The sequence below is a fragment of the Canis lupus genome, chromosome 20 (assembly GCF_048164855.1).
Source record: "Canis lupus baileyi chromosome 20, mCanLup2.hap1, whole genome shotgun sequence".
Lineage (NCBI taxonomy): Eukaryota > Metazoa > Chordata > Mammalia > Carnivora > Canidae > Canis > Canis lupus.
In genome coordinates this window covers 35,551,269-35,564,406 of record NC_132857.1, presented here as the reverse complement: position 1 = coordinate 35,564,406, position 13,138 = coordinate 35,551,269, and the positions used below count along the sequence as shown (strand labels likewise).

Below are 13,138 nucleotides of genomic sequence, written 5' to 3'. Positions count from 1 at the left end.
TCACTAATTACCCTTGCATCAGTGGCCAGACCACCCCCCCTTTCCAGCCCCTCTGGCATGCCCTCATGCATTTACTCTTTTTTCTTTTCTTCATGGTAGTTATCTTGTTGATTCATTTAAATGTTTATTGTAAACCACGACCACCCCTCACCAACACACACACACACACACACACACACACACACACACACATACACACACACCCCAGTTGGGTACAGCAGGGCAATTGTTTGATCTCACTGTATCTGTAATGCCTTGAACAGAACTGGTCATAGCATTGGCAATTCATACTATCTATTTGTTAAATGAGAGTCCCTGAGAGGATGGAAAGTGGTATTAATTGTGGAAGTCCTTTAATTGTGTGGTCCTTTCAGCCACAGCTTCGTGCACAGATAGCAGTCCCTTCCAGCAGCATGCATTCAGAGTGCAAAGCCCAGTGGTATACAGTTAGCATCGCCCATGATCCACAGCCCTAGTCCTATGGAATCATCCATTTATTTGGTCCCTCCACTTTGAAAATAACACGGTGGGAGCATTATAATTCAGATACACTGAAAAGAAGGAATGTGGAACTAGTCAGTCTTTCCACTCTGGAAATAGAAAAATGGGGCTCATAAATTGGGCGGGACAAGGCCAGATGACAACTCCGTCTTTTTTTGTATCCAGGCCGGTCAACATTGCCAAGACCTTGAAGTCCCCATGGCCTCAGTTTAGGGCAGTGTGCCACTGCCCCTGTGAATTCTCACTTAGAGCAGGGGGCTCAGCCGTGGCTGGGGAACGTGAATCAAACTGAATGTCAAACTGAACATGTGCCAATTAGTAATTTGAAATCATCTCTTCTAATTCCAGATCATGGTTCATCGAAGATTACTCAGTATGCTGACTGCTATTCATAATATAGACAAAGAGACCATAATCAGAAAGCTGAGCAAAGGAAGACAGTCTATAGTAACAGGTAGAGCACGGCTGCCAAGGGCAGCAAAGCTTTGACCCTAAGTCCTCTGAGCATAACTTTTCTGTATAATAAAGTTAGCTGCATAGACGTAAAACATTTTCGTAAATCACATCTATTAGGTCCTTGTTGGGTTTTTTTTTAGTGGCCACTGTAATGAATCACCATAAACTTCATGACTTAAGACAGTACAAATGTATGATCTTATATTGTTGGAGGTCAGAAGTCTAAAAATCAAGCTGCCAGCAGGGCTGGCTCCTTCTGGAGGTCTGTTCCTGGCCTTCCCAGCTTCTGGAGGCCCGTTCCTCACATCACTCTGACCTCTTGCTTCATTTGTCACATCTCCTCTGACCCTGACACTCCTGCCTTCCCCTCACAAGGATTCTGTGACAACATTGGGCCCACCCGGATGACCCAAGACAATCTCCCAATCTCAAGATCCTTAATTTACTCACACCTGCAAGATCCCTTTGATCGTGGAAGGTAACAAAGTCACAGCTTCCAGGGGACAGAATGTGTACCTCTTGGGAGGGGGGCTGCCATCAAGCCTACCGCCCAGGACATGATTCAGACCTCCATGCCAGGTTTGGCTGAAATGCCTGCCCAACCGATAGTTAGCTAGGCCAGCTGACACAGCCAAGTTGTGAAATCTGTGAAGTTTGGCTGTGGTTTGACCTCTTGTTTCGTGCCCTCAGTTCTCAACACCAGAGAGACCAGGATGGTCGACATTCATACTTGTTGACTGACTGGCTGCATTGAGTGTTGTCACAATTTAGCACTTGCACGTAAAGCTTTATTTTTATTTTTTTAAAGTAGGCTTCATGACCAGCATGGAGCCCGACACAGGGCTTGAACTCTCAGCCCTGATATCAAGAGTTGGCCACTCAACCAGTTGAGCCATGGAGGTGTCCTGCATGTAAAGCTTCTTATCTCATTTTATCTTCACTACTTAAAGGAATTCCAGTCCTTGGATGCCCTGGGTTGACTAAGCCGTTGGAGGCACACTCTCAATGGCTTTTGTTTGGGCTCCCATCACCATCTTCTTTACCCTGCAGCTCGTATGCACTTGATCTTAGCCAAAAGGCCAAGAAGCGATTGCAGCTCGTATGCAGACCCACAGGCTGGCACCAGTCCTTCCAAGCCCTTCCTGCCCTCCCTAGCCTGAACCCCTGAGCCTGGCTCTTCATTCTTCCTCTCTTTCAAGAGCTAGATGGGTACTTTTTTCAAAACATTTTATTGTATTTTAATGCTGTTGGGGTGTTTTTCAGCCTGATCCAGTACTGTTTATTGAGTCCATCATGAGAGGCAAAAAAAGACTTGCCATTCATCACAAAAAGGGGCGGGCTGGTCTTCACCATGGAAGGGTGGACCAAAGGAGTGGGCTGGGGGGCAGCAGGTGCAGGGCTTAGAGTCCTATAGAAGACAAGCAGCCTGTCTAGTCCTTCACTGTGAACATACCCAGCAGCCACTGAGCATGACATACAGTGGGACCCTGTCCCTCCTCATAAACAGTGCCCCCAAACCATGTCCAGGGCACAGGATCCACACAGCTCCAAGGGAAGGAGGAGCTCTGGTGCCCAGGCTCAGACCCTGAGCACCTGTTCCTCTTCTTCCTCCCTTGCAAGATCTAGATGGGTATTTTGTTTTTCAGAGCCATTTTTTTTTGCTCTTTAATTATGCTTTTTAAAAATTCCTCCTATGTTATTTTGATGTCCATTATTGATGTCTCTAAAGAAGAAATTCTTGTTTAAAATATTGTAATGTTCATCTGTGAAATTATGTAAGGACCCCTGTAAAATGTCTTCATGAGCTTTTTCTCACATCATCTTTTTCTTTACTGACAAGGACAAAGAATATTCATCAGAGACGCTTTCGTTAGGAATTGTAGCTTTTGGAAGTAAATAAGTCTTTAAAAACTAGAGAAGAAGGGCACCTGGGTAGCTCAGTGATTGAGTGTCTTCCTTTGGCTCAGGTCATGATCCTGGGGTCCTGGGATCGAGTCCCACATTGGGCTCCCTGCAGGGAGCTACTTCTCCCTCTGCCTGTGTCTCTGTGTCTCTAATGAATAAATAAATAAAATCTTCTTTAAAAAAAAAACTGGAGAAAGGGTGGGGTAAAGAACAAAAGAAAACTAGAAATGGGACCGTATGCATGCACACATATATATATATTCTTCTCCAAATGGCGTGAGACAAGTGCCCACTGATTGGTGTGTGGCAAATAAAGATGATGGTTTCACATACAAATACTCCCCATGAGCTCCCCTAAAAGTGCTCTTTTGTTTTCACCCACAGACAAAAATGCTTCCAGATACCTCCTGGGTCAGATCAGTCAAGATGATTACTCCAGCAGGTTCTCTGTGTCACCTAAGGAAGTGCTCCCCTTCGCCTTCCCATCCTACAGTCCTCCTCAGAGCTCCAATGAGTTGGTGGGTGCTGTTAGGCTGTGGGGTAGGGATCGGGAACCATCAAATGGTTGTTAGGCAGATATCAAAGCAAGAGACCTACCTTAGTCTCTGTCCTTCCACTTCCTCCTGAGAAGCTCCCAGGGGACATCTTTGCCCAGGGACTCATGATCAGTGGGAAACCAGAGATCATTTACTGCCACCTACCTGGCACCTGATACACCTGTGCAGAGCTCCCTGGTAACCTGGGCTGGGTGCTTTCCAGCCTGGAACCCAACAAGAGTCCCCTCCTGATAGACCAGGAACAGGGCCTGAGAAACAAAGGGCAGATGGAGAATCTAAGAGGGCCTGGCCTAGGCAGGCAGGTCCTGCTCAGCTGGGCCCTCCTGCTTTATAGGCAAATGGAGATGCCAGAGAAGAGTGGCCCCCAGATCTGATGCTCAACCCAAGAGACTCACAATTCTGTCTTTCTCTGGCAAGAGGTGTGACAGTTCATTTTCTTGCCTATGGGCACAATACTGCCCACCTCATTATTTTTGAGGAGTTCCCATCTTACACGTTTCATTTGGTGCCTTAGTTCTACAAAGACTTCTCTTCATCAACTTAGGGTTGATGAAAGAACGCTCAGCACTCCCATCTATAAAGATTTGTAGTTCACTCCATAGATACTTTATTTCATCAATTCTTTTTATATTTAGTGGCTTTGAATTTGGGAAATGTCATATAAGCAACCGCATACTAGCAATATATCATATTACTTTAATGATGGTGTCCTTGGGCAGCCCGGGTAGCTCAGCGGTTTAGCGCTGCCTTCAGCCCAGGGTGTGATCCTGGAGCCCCGGGATCGAGTCCCACGTCTGGCTCCCTGTGTGGAGCCTGCTTCTCCCTCTGCCTGTGTCTCTGCCTCTCTCTTTCTGTGTGTCTCTCATGAATGAATAAATACATAAAATCTTTTTTTTAAAATGATGGTGTCCTAGATTAGGTGAAGTAGAGTATTTATGGAGTATCCATAGTATGTCAGGCACTGTTCCAGGTTCTCTGGATGACTAAAGCAAACAGCATGCAGGAAAATAGTGCTTTGGAGATTAGTTCCTATGGAAGGGAAGCAGTGGGAACCAGTGTGGACAGGGAGAAGGAGCACGGCTATTCTGGACAAAAGCCTCAGCTGGACGCATGAGGAGCTCCAAAGCTGGAATGAAGTCAGAGGACCTGATATTTATACCTTTGTTTCAACTTGTGATTGAAGGCAGGCTGCCCTAGGAAGAACACATAACCTCAGTGAGGCAGCTCCCTTCAGCCAAGGCAACTCCTGAAGAGGACTGATCCTTGAAAATTGTTTTCATTAACAGGACTCCTCCAAGTAGCGGAACTGAATCCTTTAAGCCTGAAGGGGATTCTGGGTGTCAGTGGCAGTAACCACAATAGTAGAAAATAAAAAGGGATCACATACACCACAAGACAAGGAGGAGAGGTTGGTCAATGCTGCCTCCATGCCCTACACATCAAGTAGAAACTGTGGTCACGGGAAAGTTACAGGATGTATGGCAATAGAAACACAGCTACTTTTGCTCCTCATTGATTATGTGTCAATGTTTTTGAATTTCCACATTTTAGGCTCCTGATGGCCTTGGACCAGTTCCAATTAAATCTTCAGAAACTCAAATCAAGCAGAGTTATTCCTTCCTCAGTCTGCAGGTCAGACTTGTCATATGATATTAATTAATGGATTTCTTATGAAGTAAACGAAATATTCTTGAACTTATATCATTTTATTAGTTTTGTTCTATTATAGATTATACACCATAGCATACTACATGTATTTTTCTGCTGTTATTTTATGTATGTGCAAAGTATAACACACGTGATTTATGGAAACCAGGATCTTTACTCTGGATATACGATGTATTATGCATACATGAAGCTATCTGAACTACATTTATTAGCGATTTTAAGAAAAAACACAAGGTGAATTGAACAAAAGTTAGTCAGCCTTTCTTGATGTATATAGCCACTCCTGGTTTTGAAAATATCAATATTGCAAATTCACAAATCAGTGTTCCATGTATTTCTACAGGGAAGCCCTATGGTACACGAGAGTAATTGCAAATATACAACACGTGTGCTGGGACCCAGACCAGGGACCTGGAGCAGGTCTGGGACTTGTACTAACATCCCTCCAGTGCTGGGCATACTAATAGTTCCCACAATGTGATGTTTACAACATGGTGGTCATTTTCCTTTTATCATCATCAGGCAACTCAAAAATGTGGCTATTGAGAATTAAATCCCATTAATTGGTGATGAGTGTTTAAGAACATTCAATCAGTTGTCTTCTCTGACCTCAGGTTCCTCAACAGTACAAAATTAAAGGGTATCAGCCATTCTGTGTCCAGAAGTCATCAACAAGCTACAAACCTCAAAAGCTTGCTCGAGTTCTGAAGCAAGGGGCAGAGGTAATATATCCCCACCTGTAAGAATTGCCCTCACATTTCCCCTCTTGTCCTAACATCAAGACTAACACAATGCTTGGTCCCTTCACAGGATGAGGCCACCATCATTACTCTACCCAAGCAGGACTCTACACCCCAGCTCCCTGGCAAGACCTCGGTCTTGGGCATGAGACCACCTGACGCCTTAGCCATGTCTCCAAATTATGACCCGCTTTATATATTCGTAAGTGACCACTCAGCAAGTCTCATGTTCTATGTTCCCCTGTTTCAGGACTTACTTTATAAGAAAACAGAAGCATGAATTAGGAATATATTTCTGTTTTTGGAATTACAAACATTCAACGGTATCTCACCTTTGAAGTTGCTTGCCAGCATTTATTGTTTGAAGAATATCAATGCCTTAGCCTTTTAACAATCTCAGCATTTATTAATGTTTATGACAATAGCTTTATGACCTTTTCTAATGTCATATAATTATATATATGATATATGTGTGTATATATGCATATAGACACATACATATATATATGGAGTGTTAAAAAAAATAAGAAAGAAAAAAGAAAACACAATAGAAAGTAAAATCAGCCCAAACCTCATCACTCAGAGCTATATTGATCCCTGATTCTATCCTTGGCAGTGTGTCCCTTCCATACTTATGCTTCTGCCTTATAGATTTTCTGTTCCACTTCGTTTCTGTAGCCACACTCAATTAACTTCCCTGAAGCACCTCCTAACCATGCCATCATCCTGCTCCACATTCACTAACTCCCCATCTCCTTCTAAATTAAATCCAAGCCTGCGTGAGGCCAACAACAGAACCACCCCCCCTTCTCTGCACCCCTGCATAAGTCTCTGCCAAACATCACACACCTCCCTCCTCCTCCAGGCCTTCACTTATGCCAGCCTGCCCTCATGGGACACCCCCTCCAACCCTTATATTTCCTGTTACCCAAGTCCCAAATGAATGAAACCCAGACAGGAAATCTGATGAGCTTGTATGTAACAGTGAGATCACCAGTGAAATGCCATAGTCGTTGCCCAAGTTACGGTCTATGTTTTTATTTTATTTTTTTAAAGATTTTATTTATTCATGAGAGACACAGGGAGAGAGGCAGAGGGAGAAGCAGGCTCCCTGTGGGAAGCCCAATGCGGGACTTGATCCAGGGACCCCAGGATCACACCCTGAGCCAAAGGCAGACAATCAACCACTGAGCCACCCAGGCATACCTGTTTTTAAAGACAGACACACACATACACACCGTTCTGGAGAATCTTAAATACTAATTGAGAAAGTCTCTTTTTGAGACTCTCCAAATGAGAATCTGTATCTCTAGTGTGGACAGAGATGCTGGTGGTCATACTCAAAGTCACTCAGCCAGTCAGTGCAGGAGCCATGGACAGAAAGCTGCCTGTTTCGTGGCTGCTTCCCTCAGGAGCTCTTCCTCTGAATTTTGCTGCCTTCCTATTGAGAGCTGTAATGTTTGCATTGGGTATCATGAGGCATTTTCTCATAGTCCTGTTGGTTGAGAGGAGTGGCCTTGGAGACTTAGAATCTTGGAGCTGGGAAAACCTCACAGGATGTTTAACTCTGTGCTTTTCAAACTTCCTTTAGTACAAGAGCCCTCCAGTCACCTGAAACTTGACATAGGAAGTCAATATATAAAATACCTAGAGTCCCACTTACTTGCTGGGATGGCAGTGGGGTAGGGGGCTCTCCTGAGGACGATGTCCATGCTAAACCATGGGGTTCTGCACAGCAAGGTTTAAAAAACTCTCTTCAATCTCCTATCTACCACCACCACCCCCAGATTCATCTATTACCACTCCCTTACCATTCTAAAAGTAAGGAAACTGGTCTAGAGGAGTTACAGGAATTTTCCACAGTCACACTCATACTTCCTTAGAAAATATCAGCAGTTATTTATTAATTCATTAATTCCACAAATACTTAGAGCATGCCTTAGGTTAGGAACCTAAGGTTAGGGGCAGTTCATCAAAGGGACACAACAATTCCAAATATTTATGCACCTAATGCCAGAGCTTCAAAATACGTGAAACAAAAACTAATTGAATTGCAAAGGGGGAAAAAAACACAGACAAATCTGCAATTATGGTTGGTGATTTCAACACTTCCCTCTCAATAATTGATAGAACAAGTAAATAGAAAATCAGTAAGGATATAAAAGATTTAAATACCATTATCAATCAACTTGACCTAATTGGCATTGCTAGAACACTATCCCCCAAAACAATAGAATGCAGATTCTCTTCAAGTATAGACAGAAGGTTTGCCAAGATAGACCATATTTGGAACCATTAAACAAGGCTCAATAAAATTGTAAATATCCAGATCATATAAAGTATTTTTTTCTGACTTTGAAGAAATTTAATAAAAAATGAAAAGCATAAAGATTCTAGAAAATCCCCCCAAAATTTGGACCCTGAATTAAATATTTTAAATATTTTAAAATAGCCTATTGTCCAAGGAAGACGTCAAAAGAAAAACTGGAAAGTATTTTTAACTTAATGAAAATGAGAGCACAAAAAAATTTGTGCGAAATTTATAATGCTATACACCTACATTAGAAAATGAGGGTAGAACTTAATGTCCTCAGCCTCCCCTTTAAACTCAAAAAAGAACAACAGATGAAATCCAAACTAAGCAGAGAAGAGAAATAATAAAGATTAGATTGAGGGCAGCCCTGGTGGCTCAGCCGTTTAGTGCTGCCTTCCGCCCAGGGTGTGAGCCTGGAGACCCAGGATCAAGTCCCATCTCGGGCTCCCTGCATGGAGCCTGCTTCTCCCTCTGCCTGTGTCTCTGCCTCTCTCTGTGTGTGTCTCTCATAAAAAATGAATAGAATCTTTAATCTGAAAACCAATGAAAGAGAAAAAAGAAAAACAACAGAGAGAAGCTAGTTCTTTGAGAAGATCAATAAAATGGATAAACCTATAATCTAACAGATTAGGGGGAAAAAGATAAAAGACATGAACTACCACTATCAGGAATGAAAGAGTCTACAGATATTAAAAAGATAATAAGTTCATATTATAAAAAACTTTATGCCAGTAGGTTCAACAGGTTAAATGAACAAATTTCTTAAAAGGCACAAACTATTAAATCTTATTCAAGAGGGGATTGATAACTCTACTAACTCCATATCTATTTAAAAATTGAATTTGTGGTGCACGGCGGGGAGGGGGGGTGCTCCAGACGGAGGTGGCTGTGCCCCATTCCCTTCGGGAGAGGCGGCCCGGGACTGCGGGCCCAACAGCACAGAGCCCCGGATCCCAGGGCGCCCAGCGGACAAAGCCGGCAATCCTGCACTCTCCCTGGACCAGGGTGGAGGCAGGAAGGGCACAGGATGGCGAGGACTCTCCTGCCGCTGGGCGCCCCCAAGCTGTGCAGATCAGTGAACCACACTGGCCCCAGGAGCACCTAGGCCAGTGCGGACTGGGAGACTGCAGTTGGTTACACGGGATGAGCTGACTCCAGAGCTGGAAATCTGGCTGCTGCCAGTGCTGTTTTTCCTCTTTGTGCCTTGTGCCTGGGAGAGGCAAGGCCACCAGGGAACAGAGTCCTCAGGGGGTAAACAGCTCCCACTGAGCCCGGCACCCGGAAGGGGGTGGGGCATCTCCCCCAGGTACACACACCTGAGAATCAGCACAGTAGGCCCCTCCCCCAGAAGACCAGCTAGAAGGACAGGGGAAGAGCAAGTTCTTGACCAAGCAGTGCTGGATAGCTCCAGGACTGAGGGAAAATAGTATATAGAACTAGAAGGTCCTTTTTTTCCCCTTTTCCATTATGACTCATTTTTATATCAAACTAAGAACTTCCAATATTTTTTCTCCTTTCCCATCTTAACTACAATATTTTACCAGCTCTTCATTTTTAAGTTTTTTCCTTTTGACTTTAATATTTCTGCAATTACATATGTTACATATATTTTTCACTTCTGGATTCCCTTCAACATATTCAATTTAATTTTGGTAGATATATGAGACAGGGGTTTTTGTTCTTTTGTTTTCTGCTTTTTCTGCCTCGTTTTGGTTTACAATGGTTGAAGTTAGCACCTTCTAAAACACGACCAACATACACCCAGAACCAAGTGGAATACTGCTCTGTTGCAATCTGTGAGATTATATTCTCTCTTCCTTCCCATTCTGCCCCCCTCTTTTATCTTGTTTATGTTTTTGTCAAAGTTGGGGCTTTATATAAGTATTGCTGGTTTATATAAATGTGAGATTAAGCATCTTCTAACAGACAAAATACACTCAGAACCAAGAGGATCACCCTCTAGGACTCCTCAGGTAGACTACATTCTCTCTCCACTACCACTTCCTCACCACCACCATCTCCTCCCTTTATTTTTTCTTTTTCCTCTTTTCTTTATTTCTTTTTCTTTTTCTCTTTTCTTCTTTGTTTTTAGGTTTTGGCTTTTTATTTTTACTACTTTGTTTTAAAATTTGTTTTTCACATTAATGGTCCTTTTGTTTTATTTTTTTATTTTTTTATTTATTTTTCCTGGTCTCTAACCTCTTCAGAATCATCTAGGGTGTATTTTACTTAGGTCATGGTTGATATTTTTGACTTAGCCCGCTCATACAGCCACTCTGCACTGGACAAAATGACTAGAAGGAAGAATTCACCACAAAAGAAAGAACTGGATACAGTACTCTCTGCCACAGAGTTACAGAATTTGGATTTCAATACGACGTCAGAAATTCAATTTGGAAGTCCAATTATAAAGCCACTTGTGGCCCTGGAAAAAAGCATAAAAGACTCTAGAGACTTCGTTACTGCAGAATTGAGACCTAATCAGGCCAAAATTAAAAATAGATTAAATGAGATGTGATCCAAATTGGATGTTCTAACTGTGAGAGTTAATGAGATAGAAGAAAGAGTGAGTGACATAGAAGACAAGTTGATGGTAAGGAAGGAAGCTGAGGAAAAAAGAGAAAAACAAGTAAGAGCCCATGAGGAAAGGCTTAGGGAAATGATAGCTTGACAAGGAAGAATATACATCTAATTGGGATTCCAGAAGAAGCTGAGAGAGAGAGAGAGAGAGAGAGAGAGGACCACAAAGTATAGTCAAACAAATTATAGCTGAGAACTTCCCAAATCTGGGGAAGGAAACAGGCATTCAGATCCAGGAGATAGAGAGGTCCCCCCAAAAAAATCAATAAAAACCATTCAACATCTCGACATTTAATAGTGAAACTTGCAAATTTCAAAGATAAAGAAAAAATTCTTAAAGCAGTGCAAGGCAAGAGATTCTTAACTTATATGGGGAAAAATATGAGATTAACAGAAGACCTCTCCACAGAGAACTGGCAGGTCAGAAAGGGCTGGCAGGATATATTCCAGGTACTAAATGAGAAGAACATGCAGCCAAGAATACTTTATCCATCAAGGCTCTCATTCAGAATAGGAGAGATAATGAGCTTCAAAGATAGGCAGAAACTGAAAGAATATATGACCACAAAACTGGCTCTGCAAGAAATATTAAGGGGGATGCTGTAAAAGACAGAAGAAGTCCAAAGAAACAATCCACAAAAACAGGCACTGAATAGGTATTACAATAACACTAAATTCATATCTTACAATAGTTACTCTGAACATAAATGGGCTAAATGATCCCATCAAAAGACACAGGGTATTGGACTGGATAAAAAAAAACAAGATCCATCTATATTCTGTCTACAAGAGACTCATTTTAGACCTAAGGACACCTCCAGCCTGAAAATAAAGGGGTGGAGAAAAATTTACCATTCAAATGGTCCTTAAAACCAAACTGGAGTGGCAATCCTCATATGAGATAAATTAAAGTATATACTAAAGACTGTAGTAAGAGATGAAGAGGAACACTATGTCATACTTAAAGGGTCTATCCAACAAGAGGACCTAACAATCATGAATATTTATGCCCCTAATGTGGGAGCCGCCAAGTACATCAATTATTAACCAAAGTAAACAGATACTTAGATAATAATACACTAATAGTAGGAGACTTCAACACAGCACTTTCAGCAAATGACAGATATTCTAAGCAGAACATCACCAAAGAAACAAGGGCCTTAAATGATACACTGGACCAAATAGATTTCACAGATATATACAGAACTTTCCATCCAAATGCAACTGAATACACATTCTTCTCAAAAGCACATGGAACTTTCTCCAGAATAGACCACATACTGGGTCACAAATCAGGTCTCAACCAATACTAAAAGATTGGGATTGTCCCCTGCATATTTTCAGACCACAGTGCTTTGAAACTAGAACTCAATCATAAGAAGAAATTTGGAAGAAACTCAAACATGTGGAGGTTAAAGAGCATCGTACTAAAAGATGAGTGGATCAACCAGGAAATTAGAGAAGAATTAAAAAGATTCATGGAAACTAATGAAAATGAAGATACAACTGTTCAAAGTCTTTGGGATACAGCAAAAGCTGTCCTAAGAGGGAAATACATAGCAATGCAAGCATCCCTCAAAAAATTGGAAAAAACTCAAATGCACAAGCTAACTTCACACCTAAAGGAACAGGAGAAAGAACAGTAAATAAAACCTACACCAAGTAGAAGAAGAGAGTTAATAAAGATTCAAGCAGAACTCAATGAAATAGAGACCAGAAAAACTGTAGAACATATCAACAAAACCAGGAGTTGGTTCTTTGAAAGAATTAATAAGATAGATAAACCCCTATCCAGTCTTATTAAAAAGAAAAAAGACTCAAATTGATAAAATCATGAATTGAAGAGGAGAGATCACAACCAATACCAAGGAAATACAAACGATTTTTATTTTTTTTAAAGATTTTATTTATTTATTCATGAGAGACAGAGAGAGAGAGAGAGAGAGAGAGAGAGAGGCAGAGACACAGGCAGAGGAAGAAGCAGGCTCCATGCAGGGAGCCCGACACAGGACTCGATCCTGGGACTCCAGGATCACGCCCTGGGCTGAAGGCAGCACTAAACCACTGAGCAACCTGGGCTGCCCTACAAATGATTTTTAAAACATATTATGAGCAGCTATATTCCAACAAATTAGGCTGTCTAGGAGAAATTGATGCATTTCTGGAAAACCACAAATTACCAAAACTAGAACAGGAAGAAATAGAAAACCTGAAGAGGCCAATAACCAGTGAGGAAATTGAAGCAGTCATCAAAAAACCTCCCAAGACACAAAAGTCCAGGGCCAGATGGCTTCCCAAGGGAATTATATCAAACATTTAAAGAAGAAATAATACCTATTCTATTAAAGCTGTTTTGAAGGATAGAAAGGGACAGCATACTTCCAAACTCATTTTATGAGGACAGCATCACCTTGATT

The 13,138-nt window shown here is 41.9% G+C and overlaps 1 protein-coding gene across 21 annotated transcripts in view; it reads left to right on the top strand.

Moving 5' to 3' along the window:
* The window catches only part of LOC140611858 (transmembrane protein 177-like), a 123,295-nt gene that overhangs the window by 63,707 nt on the left and 46,450 nt on the right, over positions 1–13,138 (top strand). For 19 of the 21 annotated variants that reach the window (XM_072788898.1, XM_072788892.1, XM_072788894.1 and 16 more), the window contains 5 exons: positions 850–955; positions 3,247–3,380; positions 4,971–5,051; positions 5,702–5,809; positions 5,898–6,029. In XM_072788898.1, coding sequence (XP_072644999.1) covers positions 850–955; positions 3,247–3,380; positions 4,971–5,051; positions 5,702–5,809; positions 5,898–6,029 — 561 coding nt within the window. Of the gene's footprint in view, positions 1–849; positions 956–3,246; positions 3,381–4,970; positions 5,052–5,701; positions 5,810–5,897; positions 6,030–13,138 lie in introns of those variants that run through there. The other 2 variants (XM_072788911.1, XM_072788912.1) reach the window with 1 other exon arrangement.